The sequence below is a fragment of the Pocillopora verrucosa genome, chromosome 2 (genome assembly GCF_036669915.1).
Source record: "Pocillopora verrucosa isolate sample1 chromosome 2, ASM3666991v2, whole genome shotgun sequence".
Lineage (NCBI taxonomy): Eukaryota > Metazoa > Cnidaria > Anthozoa > Scleractinia > Pocilloporidae > Pocillopora > Pocillopora verrucosa.
Window position 1 is genome coordinate 97,344 of NC_089313.1, and position 21,731 is coordinate 119,074.

The 21,731-nt window shown below is 33.8% G+C and overlaps 2 protein-coding genes across 2 annotated transcripts; one reads left to right on the forward strand and one right to left on the reverse strand.

The window, feature by feature from the left end:
* The first annotated feature begins 245 nt into the window (after window positions 1-245).
* LOC131782480 (phosphatase and actin regulator 1) lies at window positions 246-18,157 on the forward strand. The gene is made up of 13 exons (XM_059099211.2): window positions 246-572; window positions 2,535-2,612; window positions 3,437-3,670; window positions 4,188-4,281; window positions 6,279-6,424; window positions 8,224-8,319; window positions 11,942-11,999; window positions 13,487-13,542; window positions 14,119-14,180; window positions 14,643-14,740; window positions 15,038-15,077; window positions 15,398-15,474; window positions 16,910-18,157. The coding sequence occupies exons 1-13, from the start codon at window positions 260-262 to the stop codon at window positions 16,923-16,925; spliced, it is 1,368 nt and encodes a 455-aa protein (XP_058955194.1). The 5' UTR covers window positions 246-259; the 3' UTR covers window positions 16,926-18,157.
* A 193-nt stretch (window positions 18,158-18,350) lies between these two features.
* LOC131782481 (3-oxo-5-alpha-steroid 4-dehydrogenase 1-like) lies at window positions 18,351-21,721 on the reverse strand. Its single transcript, XM_059099212.2, has 4 exons — window positions 21,429-21,721; window positions 20,089-20,314; window positions 19,459-19,715; window positions 18,351-18,948 (listed from the first exon to the last, which is right to left on the reverse strand). The coding sequence occupies exons 1-4, from the start codon at window positions 21,614-21,616 to the stop codon at window positions 18,771-18,773; spliced, it is 849 nt and encodes a 282-aa protein (XP_058955195.1). The 5' UTR covers window positions 21,617-21,721; the 3' UTR covers window positions 18,351-18,770.
* Window positions 21,722-21,731: the final 10 nt, after the last annotated feature.

Consider the following 21,731-nt stretch of genomic DNA (forward strand, 5'->3'; position numbering starts at 1 on the left):
GAGATATGCCTGTCAATTTCCTCTCACGGGAGATGTTATTTGCTTCATGATATTTTTAAGGTCAAAAATAGAAGTTTCAAGTAATTTTTGCCCAAAAATTTACTTGGCCGAAAGTTTTATTAAAATGTTTTTACCCTCCGAGAAGCAGCTCGGCCGGCCTACCAGCGGAAGTGATGAGGACACTACTGTCAGGCGTCACAAATCTTTGTTCACCGCGTAGGATTGGAACCCATACCATCGCCATTCGTGTAAACGTAAAATGGAGGTAAGTGATGATGGCAGAACTTCGCCCTCTGGTAGTTTAAATAGTTCTCGAGAACGTTCAAACAGTGATCCAGGTCGCAGAGAGATGACCATAGTCATGAATGGCGGGAACACTGTGCCTACAAGACGAACACCAGCGTTTATAAACTCCACGGAAGTTGACAGTTCTGTCGCAAGTGCAAACTCTACCCCGAGTACACCTCCTCCTGTGCGACGAAGCAAATTGGCAGTGAGTATAGGAAGATTACTTCGACCGTGGAAATGGCGAAGGAGAAAGAAAAGTCAGAAGTTCATCACCACTTCACAAAGTAAGCAATGTTTCATTTTGTCTTTTTGTGGCCCCTATTTGTTCAGTTTTTTAGAGGGTGTAAGTTGACGTTTCACCTATGGAAAACCGAGAACAGGCTGTAGGTATGTGCTCAGCCCTATACAATTCGTTCCTCTCGAAAGCATTTGTTTTTCCTGCTATTAGCTTCCATCTTAGTTCCTTCTTATTGATTACCACTGGGAAGTTTGAGCCTGAAAGGAATTACAACCGTACCTCTAATTCCGTATTTTGGACCTTCGATTAAAGGGGTCGTTGAGTCATTTTTTTAAAAACTGTTCTGGTAGGTTCTTTGCAAATATTTGTGTTTGCCACATATTGCCACGCTTAATAAATTGGATTTTTTTCCTCTCTGAAGTATTTATTTTAAAAATATTTCAACGACAATGTAATCCTTTTTACTAGACATCTGATATAAACGAAATCAAATTTTGATTCGACACGCACAACAATGTGATTTGGTCTGGTTGTGCTGGATAATTTTTTATTCTTTGGCTGAAAATTTCTCCAAATTAAATGTTACATATATCATTCAATTCATCAAACATACATTCCTTTCTGTTTAATGGCTTTGAGGAAAAAAAAAGCTCTTATGAAGCTAACAATTTCCTTCTAATGCTTGGGTTAAATTTTAGTAACACCGAGTCTCTTCTCTTTTTGATATTTATGGATGTATTTGATTTATTTGAACTTTTCTCCTAACAATTTTGGGGCTAAATTATTTTTACTAGTACCGTTATCAACTTAAAGTCGAATTAATATAGCTCAATGTATGATCAATTATTGTGTATAATGCATATGAAAGTGCTTAAGATTGTAATTACCTTTCACTTCCCTGAAGAAGGTTGTTGGGTAGGTTCATAGTGCTAAATGTTTTTGTGAGCTCAACAACATGAAAATGACAACAGGGGAAAAAGTCTCTCTGATTCCCTTCATGTTGTGTGGTTCAGTCTGGCTTTTTATTTCCTACATATTTTGAATGTATGAAAAGTTTCATTTTGAATTTCTGTTTTGTGGTTCCCAAGTGAATAAAATGGTCTATTTTTCTAATTTCTTGGTCAGATTTAAAGATGTGAGGCAAGATTGGAAAAAATAATAATCGCTTGTTCCAGAACCATTAAAATAGTATTTCAGGTCTCAGTAGGACCTTCCTCTGAGTGATTACATCAGGAATAGACTTGATGCATTTTGTAACTGCAAAACATTTTTAACAGAGAAATTATATTGTCATAGATATTTCTATTTGCATATGTTGCTTCAATTATTATTGCATTTTTATGATATTGTCCTTTGCTGTAGGAAGGTGATAAATTGGATCACAACTACAATTTTTCTGTGATATTTTGAATGTGTTTTTGATATTTTGAGATCTGTTAGAAGAAGAAAGATCTTTAGTTTGTTCTTTTATTTACCTGGACACTCTTTCATGGGGGCATTGATTGTTCAAAATTCATAAGATCACTTGACCGCAGTTCTTTGCTTTACCAGCATTATATTACTTTACAATATATTTCTAGCACAACAAGGAATTCCTATTATATGTTTTCCAACTTCTAGCCTTTATTTTAGTGACTTTAAGTAGTAGTACTAGGTGACAAAATGATATGATCACATTCTTTATAAAAGCAGTGTATAGATTTCTTTTAACTACAAGTCATTCCAGAGTGATGATAATGTGGTTTGATTATTTTGGTGTCTTGTCTGGATGAGCAATACATATAAAATTGTTGACCACAAGGATTTGAAATAGCCTTCAAGATGTAGAAAGGCAGGGAATGATTGAATATCTCACCATTAAACTTGGTTAAGTATTACATTATTTTTACTGAAATATTTTGAAAAACAGTTAAGTTGTGTAAAGTACATTATTTATACCATCCAAGTTATTGACATAAATTGTTTTGTTATTTTCTTGTGTGATAATATATATTGATTCTCTTCTCAGATCTTGAAAGAAAATTATCGGTACGCACTAACAGAGATGAGTTGATAAAGAAAGGAATCCTTCCAGTCACATCTGAAGGTGAACTTTATAGTCTGCTGTGACTACCAAGTTTTTACAAGAAACATTCAGGGATATATTGTGTCAATGGAAACTTAGAAAATGAGTTGTAGACCAATAATATAGCTTTTGCTACAAAAAAAAATCAAAGCTAATTTAATATAGAAAAACAGTTTGAGTTTTAAATTGGTTTATTTTAAATCAGAGTATCTAACCTGTTAAGTTTAGATTTGAATGCATTTGAATCATAGCATCTCACATGGTTAGTTGATGATCATTATGTAGTTGATTAGAATTAAATTACCAAGTAACTAACTAGGAGAATTTGGAAAAGGTGATGTTTTGAGCATTGGCCATTTGTCAGGCTTAACTGTATTTTTAAGTATTGTTCATGTTTACTTCCTCCTGATATAAAGCAAATCAACTATCAATTTTAAATAAGTGATTTAAAGTGCTAAGATTTCCATTACAACATAAGCAAAACCCTGAGCAATTTTGAGATCTTAGAAAGGAAATGGTAAAATGCTCATCATTTTTGTTTGCTGGTTTCATTAAGAGTTTTATTTGTGTGCTGTTCTTGTTTTGAATACCATTGTTGCAACCATTGAAAGCAGAAAGGCAGTCAAGACAGGACTATGTTCTGTCATTAAACCTGCAGTGGTGTTTAGGATACAGTTAAGCTCTTTCATTAGTCTACACAAAGAACTGATCTTAGTTAACCAAATTAGACTTCTCTCAGTTAGCTTTCTTTGGATGTGTACTATTTTAACATGTCTTTATAATCTTGTACTTGTTTACTTGCTTATTATTACATTAAAATTTCATCAATCAAACATTATTTTCAGAGAAAGAAAACGAGAATGATTCAGGTGAAGTCCAATGCAATGGTCCATTACTGGAAAACAGGCTTCCCAATGAAAGTGAAGAGAAATCCGTAAAATCAGGTCAGCCAAGGAGTGCTTTGAGAACTCCACTTCAACAACGAGACAATCTACCTGCTGGAAATCAAATCAAGAATGATTTCCAAGTTCAACAATTAGATACTTTGAGTATGATGGACCAGCTGGCTCAGGAATTAGGTGAGATGATGTTATCTTAACTACTGAATGCAATAGAACAGGTTAAATCATGTTTATTAGGAGGTAATGTACATAGTTCTTATTCATAGGCCTGTGTAGCCTTCTTTTGTTATGAAATTGTTTAAAAATTAATTAATAAATAATTAATCTTTTACAGTGCTTGAGATTGTAGTATGTTGCGTTTTTTCAGAACATGCTTGAATTGCTTTACATTTGTATTTTATATACTTTTAGTCTTGTCAATTTGTTGTAGTTTACATTAGACTACTGAATTGTAGGGGTGAGATGGGCTGATAGACGGCATGATAAAAAAAGAAGAAAATTGTACTGTTTACATTGGCCTTGAGCACCAATCCATTTGTGCCCCAAAACCAACCTGGTCTGTCTGTACTGATGAAACAACTGTTCTTCCTCTTTACTCATTAGCTATAAATTGCAGTTAACGACTGAGGACAATACTATGTAGTGAGGTTGATAGTATGCAGATTGACGAATTTCCTCTCTTTAATTGTAACAGCTCGTCGAAACACTGGAGACAGTTCAACAATTGAACAGACAGTCCTTCAAACTCAAAATAATAGACATTGTAGTTCTATTGGCCAACAACCAAGGTAATACAGTTGATACTACAACATTGAAAGTCATGCTATGTACTAGACTAGATTAAGGTCATGAAACAAACTATACACAGTTTGCGGCTTCTGGTGACTTAAATGTTTTGACTCTTTAAAAAATTAGGGCCAGAAGGTCGTAGGACAGTATTTGCCAATGTCATAATTATCAACTATCTTAATAGACTAAGATTTAAGATTCCTGCTGCCTTTGGTTAATAATTAAAAAAATAAAACAAAAACGAAAAAAAGGAAGGAATAATAGGATTGAAAGATAATCATCTTCTTTATACAAGAATCTCATAAGAAAATGGAGTAATTTGGTATTATTAACTGAGTCGATAACGTAAGTTGGCCAGCGAGATACAGTGTATGTCCAGAAATCATGTAGTAATGAAAATGGTGAATATTTGTCAAAATCGTCAAATCTGCTAAGCTAATTTCGTTTTGACCAATTGACTAAAAATTGTCAATTCCACCAAGCTGATTTAGCTCTGATGAATCTTGACTGAAATTTGCCAAAATTGTCAAATCCATGAAGATTTATTCAGTTTGACTAAAATTGCCCAAATCTGCCAGTTTGGTGTTATAAATATATATATTTAACCAACCACAAAACAGGCCTGTAGGGATGAACTTGTAGTTTATTTATCTTTTTCCTCCCACATTATATACATCGCTCTACTCCTAAGTATTGAGCACTGTTTTACGATAGTCAGAATTTTACACTTTATATATATATACATTGTGTATATATATATATATATGTATAAAAATAAAACCTCCATGTTAGCACGTAGAGTGGTATGTTGCTTGCACCAATCAGATTGCTGCATTAGGGTATGTATCTCACACCAATCATATCACAGCATTTGGATATCTGAGCATTTAGGGTATTTATTTTGCACCAATCATATTACAGCTATCTTGCAAAGAATTACAATCAAGTCACCGATGGTTCAACTTGCCAACCCCAACTTGCCGATGCATAAAATTGATTACAGATGTGAGCGAGTTGGTCTTCAATCCAGTACAACTTATTAGAAGTTAAACATACAGAAAAGTAAAAGATATTTAATGAAAAAATAATTTTGTTTTCTTCCAACAAAGTTTATAAGGATCTCATGGCAAATAAAGCAAGGTAAACATCGCCAATGAATTTAAAAGCTTGAGTTGAACCGTCGGTGACTTGACTGGATACCCTTGCAAATGATGTCAGGGAATCAGGGGGCTGTGCACAAAGAAGGACATAAACCATAAAATTTGGGCTAAGTTTGACAAGTGTAATGGTTTGTGGCCTTTGTGGGAGCCTTGTCAATTGATGTCAAGATTTATTGGGATATGAAAGATTCACATATAGCCTTTTTGTATCATTTTTATGTTAAAACATATTTTTTCCACTCCTTTACTCTTGATTGTATTCCACCAATCAAATTCCATTTGAATTCACTCCATCACGTGTCATTTCCATGTAAACAACCTGCATATTCTGACTGCTTTGTCCAACCCCACTGAAAAGAATTCACATGGAACTAAATGCTACAGGCAGTAAATTTTCCACACAATTCTCTTGCATTTTGACTTTTTCTATGAATAAAATTAGCTTTTAGCTACCTTGGACTTAATCCAATTGTGTGTTAATTCATTGTAAACAACTGGCCCCTCGTCAGAGCAAATGGACAAATCTGACAAATTGCTAGTGCTCAAAATGTTAGCTTTGAAACTTTTGTACCAATGTGCATTATCAATCTGGTAAATGATACCAAATTACCCTGTTATACTCTCCCACTGACACAAGCCCACACTTTCTTTTGAAACTTACCCCCTTGGATCAGTGGAAGATGCTTCCAAGGTATTGTAGTGAGTTGCAGGTCATAGCTTTAGACCTTTTACTTTACAACAAAAAGGCTAAAATTGAATTCACTTTCATCACCAGGCTTGAAAAAGGTTCCTATATGTAAATCGTAAACTGATAAATATTTAACTTTTTTGTGTAGATTTGTTGTTGTTCAAAGTGTTGGGAAAAAAACTAGTGGTGAAGAAGAATGCTCGGATAATGAAAGTTTGCAACATGCAAGTTCAGGAAGTGAAGGAAGCTTTTCTGACTCAGAGGAAGAGGAGGAAAATCGAGGAATTGTTACAGGTATTGAATTTGATTGTTTTTGGACTCATTGTTTGTTCAGTAAGCTGTACCTCTAATCTCAAAGCTTCAGTTTTGGGAAAGTCTCAACATAATTGGTGAGTATGAGGTCCATCTTGATGGAAAGATTGGTACACAAATTGTATAGGAGATGTCAGTTTGAAATACAATTGTTCACAAGACTGCGCTTTTTCTTACCATGGCCACAAATAATCTGATCCCAGAATGCCAGTACTTTCTCTTGAACAAATACCTTTTGTATGATTAAATGTTTACTAAATGAGTAATGTAGGAGAGGTCTACCGAATTCACACGTCTATAGGCCACATTCGTGTATAGGCTGCATTCGTGTATAAGCCGCACCCTGATTTTTGACCATATTTTCTTGAAAAAAAATGATTTCACGTTTTCTCCAGAGGGCGAAAGGCCTGGCAAATGCCACATACTGCCAAGAGATATTTATGTCACAAAATTCATCACAATAAATAATCTGACATAGTATGCCATTGATCAAACAAACATTGCAAATGCAAACAACAATAGCTAGTCATATCTTCAAAACAGTCTTAAAGTTAAAAAAAGGTAAAAGAAAAGATAAAAGGAAAGATACCTGGGTAATTTGTGCTAGATTTGTGTTCCAAGTATTCTAAGAGTGCATTCCTTTGGGAGGATTCGCATTTGGATTTGTGATCCAAGATCACACAAATCATGGTGCATGAAAGGAATGGAGTTTTAGACGAGCTCTCAGAGAATTCCAAAAAGTGTGCTATTTCAAGACTTTAGTATGCATGTGGGTTACTGAGCTCTTCCCAGAATGGCTTGTCATTAGAAGCACATTTTTTCATGGTAAACTCAAACAATGAAATTAAAACAGTAGCAAGTATTAATTACAATATGGATACTTGGGAACCCTGAATGCCTGCGATCAGTGGCCAATTGATTTAACATTACAAAATTGTTTTTATTTCACCTTTATCGCAGAATTTGTAGAGCGATTGCCAACAATCTTTCCGGCTAATATACGAGGTACCTGTTTGAAATTGAGCATTGCTGGGCAAAATGATTAAATTTGGATCCTTTGACCAAAGGAACGTGTTGGATCAGTCTTTAGATCATGCAGATCAGTGATCCGATGAATCCTTGTCCAGAATGGATTTGGTAGATCACTGATCTGAAAATGGAGTTGCTTGAGGTGTAGCTGAGAACAACTCTAGCATCTTGAGTGCTCTCCAAACTTCCCAAGTGCTTCATATCTCGATGAACGCACAGCTGATGTACAAACCAATTGTTTTATAACATTTTCAACCTGATGGAAAATTTTTTTTCTCAAGGGATTTGTTTGCTGACATCATGAATGTGCACAATAGGAATATGAAGTATGCTCGCACAATTGAATATGATTAGACAAATTTACTAGCTATGTTATAAAAGTGCTTAATAAATAATCCTCTTTAACAAAATTTATTTGGAAAAAAAGTGCAGCCTATACATGTGGGAATACGGTATTATTGCATACAGTATTTTTTTTATTCCTTTATGTATGCAAACAGTGCTTAATAAATAATCCTCTTTGTAGTAAAGTGGTGCTGTGGCCCATTAAATTACAAATTCTTATTTTTTTTCTCAAGCATTTCAGTGGTCCAGAATCCTAAATCCTTAAATCTGATTGGCCAATTCCACACTTCAGCAGTCCATATTTTTCCTATCCGGATCCCAGATACAGACTGCTCCAAGTATTGCAATTTGCAATTGTCATTCTTTTCAAAAGGGTGAACTGCCTTGTTTTTTTTTTGTTTTTTTAGGCTTAGCATCTAAGCTTAAAAGGAAGGATAGTTTGGCTCAAAAATTGAGAACAAGACCAAGTCAAGGTGAACTTGAGGCCAGAAACATACTGCCAAGTAAGTGGAAAATTATTTATTTGTAATAGCATACATTGATGAGACTGTGAAGTTTTGTCATGTATCCAAGACATATTCTGTGGAAATTTGTGGGATAGTTCTATTAATAACTGTATAGCTTTATTAATATCTTTCAAGATTACAGTATTGTGTAATATTTTACAAAGAATGATAGCAATAATACCCAATGTTAAGAAATTTTGCTGACTATTTTTTCATCAAGTTTATCAAGAGTCTAGTTATATTTGATGTCAATAACATTAGTAAATCAGTAATAGTGAACCATGGTTCCCATTTTCTATTGTTGGTAACCTTTCGGTCAACTGTCGGCTGACAGGTTACCTGCACATTACCGACAGGTGGCCAACAGTGTTAAGTAGACCAAAAATTGATTGAAAACAGTAAATAGAAACATGTCATTTGCGTTGTTCATACCTATCTACTTGATTCTGTTTTAATGGTAAAAATAAGCTTGTTTAACCCACTTTCAGACTGTAAGTACCAAAATTTAGTAGTAAATTTAGTACCTATTTTTTATATCCTTGTTTGTACATGAAAAGGCTCCTTTTTTTCCATTTTGCAAGTGAATGAACCAACAGGTCAAATAGTTCTAACCAAATAAAGACTTTCTTAAAAGGGTTTTGGAAGCAGTGCATTAAGGGGATTGGGAACTAGAAAAACCGTTTTTATGTTGGTCGACAGTTGGCCAACAGTATCTTTCAGGAGCTGTTCTTCACTTTTACCAGTAAATCTATTTGTCAGCCTTGATTTAAGAAAATTGAACAAGTCTCTATATTACATATTATCCTCTGTGCGTGGCTGCCACAAGGTTAAATGTTGTTTACCTACTAAGAGTTTTAGGAGTTATAGGTCAAAAACAGTGAGAACCGTCCACAGGTTTGAAAGTAGACCTAAAAAAAAATGAAATATTCTGATATGACTGACAACTGTTGTCTGCAAATGCTTCAAATTGCTCCAGTTAGTACAAAGTGTATTTAATTTGTGAAAATACATGAACCTTTTTTGTTTTATTTTATATTTTGGTATCTGTATAACATTTATGTAAAACTGAAAGGTGGCCAAGAGAATCAAATATAAACTTATGGCCAAATGATATTTCACTGTGGCTGGGACTGCCAAATATCAACTGTGTATAACAGAGGTTGTCTCTTTTTTTCCCCTTTTGCTCAAGAAGGAAGATATTTACATACATGACATCACTGCATGATATCCAATCAAACTGCATATTGCATAATATATGTCTAAGTATGTGACTACCATTTGTAGTTTAAAAGATAACAATAAATAATTGCTTTACAGTTTTGGATATTACTTTTTTGATTTTAGATTTTCAATATATCAGCTGTACAAGCCTAGGTTTAGAATTTAAACAAGCAGCAATGAAAAGCTGAAAAAAAATTCCTTAAAGATTCAATACCTAGGTATGAAATTGGTAATAAAATCATTTTAGAGTGAAGTTTATAGGATATTTTAGAAATAAAAATGAGTCTCTTTTGTCTAATATTTTTAATCTTCAGTGCCTCAATAAGCCCTGCAGGGGTTAGTAACATTCTTTGTTATAGCTTTACTCATAGGCCAAAGTTAATTTATGTTATTGTTTATATTTTTCCTACAAGGAACAACAGCTTAGCTTTGGTAATGTGGGTTTTATTTGTGGCACAATCTTTCCAATACTCAAAGGAAGTAACCAGCTATTGGTGTTCAGAGCACATAATTTTTAAATTTGCTTCATTATTTGTTTAATGAATTGAATAACATAACTTCTATTTTAAATAAGTGTAAATGTGGATCTTTATGGACCACAGGAAGGAAGATCTCTGGAAAAATTGCACATGTTATCAGAAATGTTGAATTGGGAGTAAAAATGTTGAATTTGTGTAGCAGATTTGTATGAATGTTTGATATTGTGCATGAGTTTTGTCTTACTTTGACACATAATTATTCTCAAAACACCTGTCCTTTCACTGATCAATACCAATTAGCCAGCCCTCCAATTACTTGAAAGCCATTCTTTGTTACACCTGGTGTAAAAACAGGGAAAAAAGAGTAGGCCAGACTGCTTTTCTTGTCCATCAGGATTAAGCCATATTTTTGACATTGATAATCCAACACTTGAACTCTTTGAATGAAGAATTCTACAGAATGCAAAATGATTTTTATTCGTCAAATTGTCACTTTAGTTGGACAAACTCAGTCCGGAGTGCTGGATTTAAGTAAGCTGGTTGTAAATATCTTCTAATTTTATTGTAAGAATTGATATTGCTGATGATATAACCAGTAGATTATAATCGCTGGCAATTTTAAGCAATGAGTGCTTTTTTTCAAACATTTTAAAGCAGTGATTGAGACATGGCTCCTGTTAGTTAATGATAGTCTTTTGGAGAAGTTTTTTTTTTTGTGGATAAATGTGTGAGCAATGTTATGATTGTCATGATTAATGTAATTTTTCAATCCCATTTAGCCTGGTGTACTAACCAAAAGAGCCAGAAAATCAAGTTTGATTCTTAGAAAGTAGCTTTCAAACTTCCTTTCACATTTTAAACATGACAAGTAAATGCTGCTGTTAATGGCCCTAGTGTGGACTGTTATTGGTTGCGAATTAAGTTCTTGCCTTGCTGCAAGGAGTCACTTATTTCAACATTTAAAACTTAGTTATACTGTAATTTGTGAGATGAGGTATATTAACATAAAGGCCACCTCAAAGTACTTCATTTAACAATGACCCATAATTTGCAACCTTCTGGATTAGCAAAGGTTGTTGTAAATTTATCTTTTTAAAAGTGTAAAATGTAAACTCTCCAGTCTTGACAGAGGATGAATATTCACAGTACTTTTTTAAATTATGAAAAACCTGTCATGGGTTTCTAATTCTTAAATAGCTCAATTCTATACATCACAACTTTATCATGTCATCATATTAACTTTCATTTGAATGATTTCTTTTTCTTTGCGAAAAATATGCATATAAGAAATACATATATTGGGCATGAAAAATCAGTAGATAAGCACATAATTCATGAATTGGTCACATGTTATGGAGGTTGTTTGTTGTGTTTTGGCCCAGGCTACAGACTTACTTTGCTTTGTACTGCATGCGTGTGCTCTTAGTGCAATCTCACCATTGTTCATGATGATGCGTTGAAGTTTGTTGTCTTAAAGTTGAAGGCACAGTTACTTTTTTTCATTATGTTGATTGTTAACAAGAAAGAAGGTAATTCCATATCATTTATAAGTTGTATTTGCCTGTCATTTTCATTGGCTTTCTTCCCTACCTGGCCACAGAATTCCAAAATATATAACACAGCAATAGAGTCTGGAAAACACTCAAAGGAATAAAAGGCCTTAAAGGGAAGTACAGGTAGCCTCTGTAGGATGCTGGGTAATTTCTGCACACACTTCACAACAACAAAAATATAAACAGCAGATGGTGATTTGAAAAAATTAAACTATCATTATCAACTTATAATTATCATGATAATAAAACTTGTCTTTTGGATATGACCATGTCTAGATTTAATGAATTCTTGATTTCTTGTTGTTTTGCAAGTCACTTTTTTATGTTGATGATAATTCGTCATTTTTCTTCCAAATTGTCTCCAAGCAAAAACAGAGGAAGAAAAATTAGAGAGGAAAAATGAAGTTGGAACTAAACTTATAAGGTGAGTTTAATTGCCTCTTTTCTTTTTGTCATGGAACACAACTCTCCTCTCTTTGTAAAATTGATCAATAGTATTTTGCCCTTGATTTTGTACATGGAAATTTAGTTTATCAAAATTTCCTCGTATCATTGAGAAAAATTGCCATGCTGTTCTATCAATTAAAGAACTGAGACTAAAATGTTTGACTTGTGTTCTATCCAAAGTTTATTCCATATGTTCTTTAAACAATTTACATGATGATGTTGTGTTTACTGAACTGTTGGTCCAAATTTCTCATGTAATTTGAGAACAGATTCCTATAAATACTCAATTAAGGATAACCATTTGAACAGGTGTTAAGTTACACAGAGATATTTGATTGGTCTACATGCCCTGCCACCTGCTGAATAAATCAGACAAGCATTAATGAGGCCTAAAGAAAATAACCTTTCTTCCTCCGATGAAATTGCCATCAATATGACTGAAACGATTTTTGAGAGGAAGGCAGTGCATTGTTCTGTTTATGTTTAGACGACTGTAACAAAATAGAATCAGACACATGGTGTATGTGAGCTCTGTACAAATGATTAATAAACACCTTCCTTCTGTATGTCGGTATTTAATTGTTAATCACTAGTGATAATTAATGACAGGTGTTCTATGTACAGAATAAACAGCCCAATATGACATGTAGGACAACAGTAATGAAATGCAAAGTAAACCTTGAAAGTGAATGTCAGATAGTTAAGGAAGGAACATCTTTGGAGGGAGACAATTATGATTGATTAATATTTCTGTGACATCGTGGAGTGATGCAAGATGTAGCAGCATCCATTATGTCACACATTGTACTAGGAACAGTGTATTATCTGGAATGTTTTGTAGAACAGATGTTCATCCTCCTTCATAATGGCACAAATGATAACAGTAGCATGTTTTGTGACTTGTTGTGGAATCTAGAAGTAGCTTTCTACTATTTTATTTCAAGATGTATTAAATATTTGTAAGTTTGCTGCATACCTTAGATATTACTCAGTTGTATTTGCACTATGGTTTAAACAAGTGCACGACCTTTCCTGGAAATTTATGGATAAAAGTAACTTTGTAATATTTCTTTTGTGCTGAAATCTAGATGTAGTATTTGTCTATATGTTTAGCATCTGAAGCACCCAACTTAATGTTTTGTTTGAAATGTTTGGAACAAACTCCTTTATTTAGCTATCAAAGCAAAACAAATATGTTGTGAACAATACGTAAGAGCAGAATGCTTCAAATTTTTCTTGTAAACTTTTTCTGAGTTCTCAAAAACTTGAGCATGTTGACCTCTATTGTAGCCATTGATAGACAGCTTCTGTATTTTTGTTAAAATTGTAGATTTTGTATTGATTTGAGTGTTATTTAATATTTTCAAGGCTAAACTTAGAGTTGGTAATATCTTATTCCCCATATTTGTTGATTAACATTACTTTACTATCTCTCGTTTTACTCTTTTTATACTATCCTTGCAGACGGCTGAGCACACGACCTACTGCACAAGAACTTAGGGAAAGAAATATTTTGAAATGTGAGTGACATTTTATTTATAAGTAATATAATGATACATTTTATTAGTTGCAATGTATTTTTTGAAGAAGGCAAAATGTAAGGAGTGAGAAAAATAATATGCATGGCTGTAAATTTTATTTCCATGAACAATATTAAACAAGAAGGAAAGTAACATTGCATTTTCTCTTCTTCTTTGCAATGTAGGCAATCACATAGCAATCTATTAAACAAAGACCTATCCACTCGATAGTGTTACCCTGGTCCAATTGAGATGCCTTCAACCTCATTTTTTGTGTAAATGCATGTACCAGTATAACACCTTCTCATTTTAAAATATTTTTCTTTGTTCCAAACTAGTCGTGTATGGTATATTAAGTATAAGACGGGTTCCTCTTTTCTGCGTAATCTTCACTTTTAATGGAAAGATGATTTGAAAGTCCTATAGCAATAGTGTATCTTCACATATTAGACTATCACTAACTCTTAACAGCAGAAACTTAAAAACCTTGTATTTCCAAATGTAGTAGCTTTCTAAATGACTGGTTTATTCAGAATGCTTATCCATAGTTTAACTTATTTTATGCCAACATCACAGCATCCTCAGAGGAAGAGGCTAAAGAAGAAAAGGAGGAAAAGAAAAGGGTGTTAACTAGAAAGGTCTGGTTGATTTGATTCAAAAGAACATTTTAGAAAGTGCAGTGGTAGGCCTAACCTTACAAAGTAACATTTTCAATTCTTTCAATAAAAAAATTGCTTTAAATAAGTACTAGAGGAATAATTTTGTTTCATTTGCTAACAATTTTCATTTTGACTTCTAGTAAATCAAATCTAGTTTGTAACCTGCGGCTTTGTGGGACTTTGAAAGGTTGAGAAAAATAAATGGAAATTTTTTCATTACTTTGTTTGTCCAGTTTGCACCTCAGAATTTGAATGTTGGTCAGTGACACAAATCTGGTTATGGGTGTGTCACAATTTAGTCTCCATGAGAGCTTATTTTATGTCATGAAATAATTAACTAATGGAATAATTACAAAGCCAAACTGGCTCTTAAATAGCCAACAACAATTAATTGCAGGAAGAGAGAATTAAGTTCAACTTGTTTAAATTTGTGTATTGCAGTTAAGTAGAAGGCCTACAGTGCAAGAGTTGAGAGCAAAGAAAATTCTTAAATTTAACGATTATGTTGAATGTGTTGATGTCCATGACTATGACAGAAGGTAAAAATTTACTATTAATTTTGTCATTCCTTGTCAAACATTGATTTCTTTGTGTGAAAGTTAAAAACAGTAAATTGTAGTAGATGTGCCTGTAAGCATCCTGTACTGTACTCAGCAGTTAACACCACAAAAATTTATAAGACATTAAATTCAGTGACTGGTAACCTCAAAAGAACTTGGCTCGAGGATTGCCTTAAAACGGAAGGAAACTACAAACGTATGTGTAATGTGGGTAATGTGAGTTGATTTACGGTATGTTGGAGAACTTCATTTTGTTTTTGTTTATATCATATTTAGAGCTGACAAGCCGTGGACTAGATTGACTCCTGAAGACAAGGTGACTTGTAACTTTTTTGGCCATACACCACAACTTTATTAACATATTTTTGGAAGAAAATAATTGCAAATATGGTAGGAGGACAGGATTAGGTAAAGATTTCCCAGATTAACTCAAAAACTAATCTGACTGAGTAACAAAGGGCTTGTCCTAACCATCATCCCCATTTACAGGTAGTAATGGCCACTTTGTTCGCCCACATAGGCACCAAAAAGTTATGAAGAAATTGTTAATTTTTTGTGGCCTAAGAAACAATTAAGGACATGAGTTAGATGACATGCATACCAGAATGGAGATATTTTTTTCTTCTTTTTTTGAAGGCTGCAATTCGCAAAGAGCTCAATGAGTTCAAGAGTAAAGAGATGGAAGTGCATGAAGATAGTAGACAATACACAAGGTAAGTCCTGTGTCAGCCAGTCATTGATTTAGTAATGGTGATAATAATAATGCATTAATGATGATAAATAATAACACCATTTACCTTGTGTAGAGAACAGTCAACTGTTAAGAAATCACAAATATCTCGTGAGCATAGGCTTTTGACTGAAGTTATGCTGTTTTGTATCAATTTATCCAAAACTACATTTTCAGATTGACAAACAAAAAGTAGAGTAATTTACCAATCACAGCTGTTGTCGACATCTTTGGAGAGTCCCTGAAATATTAAACAGTATGGTTGATGCATTGGTCAGATTTAGGTACATGATTCTGACCTGGGTTGGGTTGATTTTCCCCCTAGATCATAACATTACCCAATCATTTTGATTACAACTCTAACCATCATAGGCACCTGTCAGCCCTAAGTTAATTGTTTGTTAACTTTCTTGGTCGTGAGCAATTGTCAGCTCTAAGGTAACAATTTGTTCAAAGTTTGTTTACTGTCTTGGTTGTAAGCACTTTTCAGCTTTAAGTTAACAGTTTGTTCAAAGTTTATTTACTGTTGTGGTTATAAGCACTTGTCAGCTTTAAGTTAAAAATTTGTTCAAAGTTTGTTTACTGTCTTAGTCATAAGAAGTTGTCTGTGTAAAGTTAACAGTTTGCTCAAAGTTTGTTTACTATCTTAATCATAAGCACTTGTTGGCTCTAAGTTAACAGCTTATTCAAAGATTGTTTACTGTCTTAGTCATGAGCACTTGTCAGATCTAAGTTAACTTTTGTTCAAATATTGTTAACTATCTTTGTTATAAGCACTTGTTAGCTCTAACTTGACAGTTTGTTCAGAGCGTGTTTACCTTCTATATTGTAAGAACTGGTTAGCTCTACATTAACCTTTGTTCAAAGATTGTTAACTGTCTTAGTCATAAAAACTTGTCAGCTCCAAGTTAACCTTTGTTCAAAGATTGCTAACTATCTTTGTCATAAGCACTTGTTAGCTCTAAGTTAACAGTTTGTTCAAAGCATGTTTACCTTCTATATCATAAGAACTGGTTAGCTCCACGTTAACCTTTGTTCAAAGGTTGTTAACTGTCTTTGTCATAAAAACTTGTTAGCTCCAAGTTAACCTTTGTTCAAAGATTGTTAACTGCCTAAGTCATAAGAACTTGTCAGCTCTAAGTTAACCTTTGTTCAAAGATTGCTAACTATCTTTGTCATAAGAACTTGTTAGCTCTAAGTTAACAGTTTGTTCAAAGCTTGTTTACCTTCTATATTGTAAGAACTGGTAAGCTCTAAGTTAACAGGTTGTTCAAAGATTGTTAACTGTCTTAGTCATTAACTTGTCAGCTCTAAGTTAACAGTTTTTTCAAAGTGTCTCTTGTAATTAAAAGAAGAATATATAACTAGAAGGCATGACTTGTTTAACCAATTAATTCTGTTTTTTTTTTTTTTTTTAGGTTCCATCGTCCCTAGTTTTATACAGGCGCCAAGAGGATTTTTACTTTACATCTATTTTTTTTGTTAGATGGAATTATTAAAAGGACTCTAACTAGTAAAAATAATATACTGTAATGTACAGCTCACTCTATTGCTGTAAATATTATTAATTTCATATTATGAATTTTTGTAAAGAATTTATAGATTTTTAAAGTGTTTTTAATAATAGATGTAGCAAAGGAATGAGTATCCTCTCAATTGGAAAAAAAAAGCAAAGGCCATCTCTTTGCAACTAGGGCTTCATAGAAGTAAAATTCCTGATCTGAGAGTTCTTATTGGCATTGCTAGTGTAATATCATTCAGTAAAAATGAAAATTTATGCAAGATGTCTGTGACACTTGTTTGGCAATATAATTGACATTCATTATTTGAATGGTCGTAAATGGAGCATACTTTGTTAATTTTACCAGATGTGTATTGTAAAACTTTTTGTTTTGTGAGTGACTTGCTGTGAGTTTTGGTTCACATTTATATGATGGCCATAGTTACCACCTGACTGTACAAATTTAAGACATGGTGATTATTACATTATTATAGTATTAATTCTACAACACTAGAGGGTTCAAGTACGGAAAAAAAAAAAAAGAAGCAATGGTGGTCCTCAACATGCTTTCATTTCATACCAAGATGCTTTAATCAACTTGTTGCTTTCTTATCCATTGCTCCCACAATTTTTTTGAAGGAAAGCAATATGTTTTGGGTTGGACTCAGAGACATGTTTGTTGAGGGATGAAATGACTTTAAGAAGGGCTAAACCATTGAGAAAATAAAAAACCTGGAAAAACTAACAACAAAACAGTCTTGAATAATGCCATGAGTTTGAGAGTGGGCTAAAACGCATCTCTGCCTGCAAAATGGGCCATAATGCCCAATAGCATCACTTCTAACAAAGAAATATTTTTCATGTCTGTAAATGTTCTCTCAAAGGAATTAGCACTTACACAATTTTAGTATTAAACTGGGGAATGAAAAATTAACCATTCTTATCTGTGCATTTTCCCCCACAGCAAACATAGTCAGTTGCACATGATCATTAATAGGAATTGCAACAGGCATTTGATCCAAAAACCTTTCTAGCTCATAGAGCAGACTATACATGTCATGATTTTGTTGGCTATTTAGACTATTTTGAATGCTTTTGCTACCTGAGATAGTTTGGGGGAATTCAGAACCATTAATATTTATTTTAATAAATATTTACCACTTTGTTTCTTGGAATTCACTTGTATATGTTTTCTTTATCATGACTGTCTTTGAATAATGAAGTCCAAGCTTTTCAAATTTTTAAACTATTATTACTTAGAACTTAATAGTTCTTCAGCTGCTCCTTACCATTGTACAGAAGAGGACTCTGGAAAACATTCTGTTGTCATAGAAATAAAGTATTGGGAAACACCATAAAAGCCTTGAAGCAAACACTTTATTTTTTTTTCTTACAGATTGTCGTTAACTTTATTGACTGATTTGTAAACAATTTGATAAAAAACTAAAAATTATTTAAATTACCACTAACTTGAAAAACCTACTCCCATATGTAGGATCACTTTTAAATATCCAACTAGTTGGCCTTTACTTGACGGTCCCCAATATATCTTAGTTATTCTTAGAGTAAGGACTCCTGATTTCACATGCATTTTATAAATGCTGTCTGACAAGATTACAGAATAAAGTTTTCACAGCTTCAGTATCCTTACAATCACCACAGGTTCCCTAAACTAATCCTAACACTTCAAATGCATTAGCTCTCATCTAATCAATACTTTGAAATAAATCAATACTATTTAAATAAAAAAGTGAAATAAACACATGACAATCCCATGGTTAGAAGATTCCAGGAAATATGTTTCTCCTGTCCTTGGGAAAGTTTTCAATTTTCTTTAGATACCAAAGATGTGTTTGATGGCTCCTTCCAGACAAGTAACACACCATAACTAACCAAGCTAAGTACATACCCAGATGTTGACCAGCTACAGCCATGCCATACCAAGCAATCAACTCTCTAAAGGAAAAAATAAGTGATTGTAAAGGTAGTTCAATTTTCTCAAAATGTATTGACCATGATTGTATTCCTTCTTTCCTCTAGTTGTAATGCAAAATGTCTTTAATTAATATCTGAGGTTTTGGTTTGGCAGTGTCAATCATTATTGTTATGTTTTATGTTTCGGTTTTGGACAGTGAATGGTATTATCTTGGGCAAGATGGTCACACATTGAAATTATAAGATAGAGTGTAGTCATACTGCACCATTGTGTTTACAACAATTATCAAGGGGCAGAAATTTCAGAGTGTTAAGAGTCAGTGAACTTCCTCCTACTTCCTACTGACATGGGGTTGCCTATAGAAGGACTGCTTACCACCCCTTCATAAGATGAACCCAAGAAAACTGAAAAGTGAAGGCTGCAAGGTCTAATGTTGCACTGGGTGGATCCAGGTCTGCTTTCCAAGAGAGTTTTCTTATCAGGTGCAACATCATGTCTAGGTATTTACAGATAATAAACATGACACTAACCCAAGATAATGAGGACACACAAGATAATGGAACAATCCTGCATGTGGAACAACATAACCAGTTAATGTACCGGCAGGCCTCAGACTTGCCAAAATATGATGATGATAGAAATTTAAGGATTCACCAATGACAAACACTGGTACGCCAACCACTAATGCCACATAGTTAGATGACAACTTATCAGCTAAAGGTCCATGGGTGTAAATATTACACCAGTAGTGCTGGGTGACTGCACCAAGACAGTAGAACATGGCAATCTGGTAAAACAAGAGACAGTCACTTTAACTGAATTAAATACCAATGGAAAAATTTTATGTTTTGATGTTTGTAAAAATTTGATGTTTGTGCTCTTTCTGGTCACTGACAAGTTGAAGCCAAATCCAACTACACTTACCCATTCATAAAGCATGCAAAATCTGAACTATATAAAAACTAGAACTATCTAGTTTCAAAGCATGAAGGGCAAACAGAAAGGTTAATGGATTGCTGATTAAGGACATTTATCATAGGGAACATTTAAGTGTTCATAGATCATCATTGAATGTTGTGGGTATGTTATTGGTGAAAATAATGTGTTACATGTTTAAAGAAATTAGAATTCAGACCAAAAAGTCATAACAATTACTGTACCTCTATAACTGGAAGAAGAAGCATGTTCTTGGAATACTTGTGGATAAAAAGGGCTTCAATGATTCTTTTCAAGAAGTGACCCAGGTAAGTTACCAGAGATACAAGTTGGAAGATTGTCTGAGGCATTCCAGACAAATACCACAATATGGCATACAACACAAGAGGTGCACCATAGCAGATGGACCAACCAAGTTGTGAATTTATTTCTCCATGCGAGGAAAATTTGCTTAAGAAAATGGAAGATCATTTCATTAGTCTCGCAAGCTCCTGAGAAATCTACTGTCTTCTGAGCAATTGACAATGTACTCATTTTGTGGAAATCAATGAAAGCGGGACAGGGGTGTAGCTCATATGTTTCAAGAAGTCCACAACAAGGGGCAGAATTTTGAAACTTATGGGCCTACCAATTTTAAGCTTCCCCCTTCTCCAGGGCAACCCACAGGCATTTGACTATCATCCATAAACAAGAGACTTTCTTTTTTTTAACCTTGCCTGGGTGGGGTGGGAAATATGAACTGGAACTGTCTAGTCTTTCCATTGGTATACACATGTTTTATCTTTAAATATAGAGGTATTTAAAGGTAAAGAGTTCACTTTTGGGAGCAGACAATAATCACCGCCTTTATAACTTATTACCTGCACCACATGAAACTGCCTATTCATTAAGACATGTGCACCCTTTGAAGATGCCACGTTTTAAAACTGACTGATTTAAAAATACCTTTATTATCTTTTTATGTCTCAAAGCAACTAATTTATACTTTAAGGTTTTCAAATTTTGCAGCTTGTATTATGATAGCTTTTTTAGCAGCTTATCTCTCGTTAGCTTTTTTTTCATCCTTTTTTTTTAAGATAGATCAGTTGATGATTAGATTTTTACAATATAATTTTTAGGGTCAATACACAATTCAGTTTTCAAGCTGCTATGCAATTATGAATTAATAAACTTCGAACTTCAGACAGCTTAGAAGAAAAGGTCGTTAAGAAGTTAAGAAAGTGATAGTTGCTGATCTTGCCTTTACAAAAGAATTGACCATCAAATCCGGCATTTGGGTAAGGCATTTATACACAGTTTTGGCCCATTGGTGGCAGAAATGTAAACGAACCAATCTCATTCTCCAAAAGTTCAAACGTCTGAGGGGTAGCCGGGGGGGGGAGGGGGAGGGGAAAGTGTGTTTAATCTCTAAACTGATGGATACATAAAATTATACTTGACTGCTATCTTAATAACAGTCAAGTATAATTTTATACGAGGTGTTAAACACCTCAAAGAGGTACTTAGTAATTTGTTTCTAAAAAATAAGCTATTTTTTATATTAATCAAACTCAAATTAACTCACCTGTAGTTAAGGGGAAATAATCCGAGGTATTCCGTGAGGTAGACACAAATACATAGAATTAATGCCAATCCGCATAGTCCAATGTTCAGATTATCCCACACTGGAAGCTCAACAAAATTACCAAGACAGGGTAAAACAATCCAAATAACCCCAAAGAAAAGAGCCACTGAAAATGGCCTTTCTTTCATCTTGTTTTCCCTAAAACTATTCTTGGGAGTTACTCCGGTAAGACTGGACCGGAAAAGGAAACACTTGACTGTCCAGGCGAAGTCTAGGTAGTGAGGACCGATGAATCCTACAATG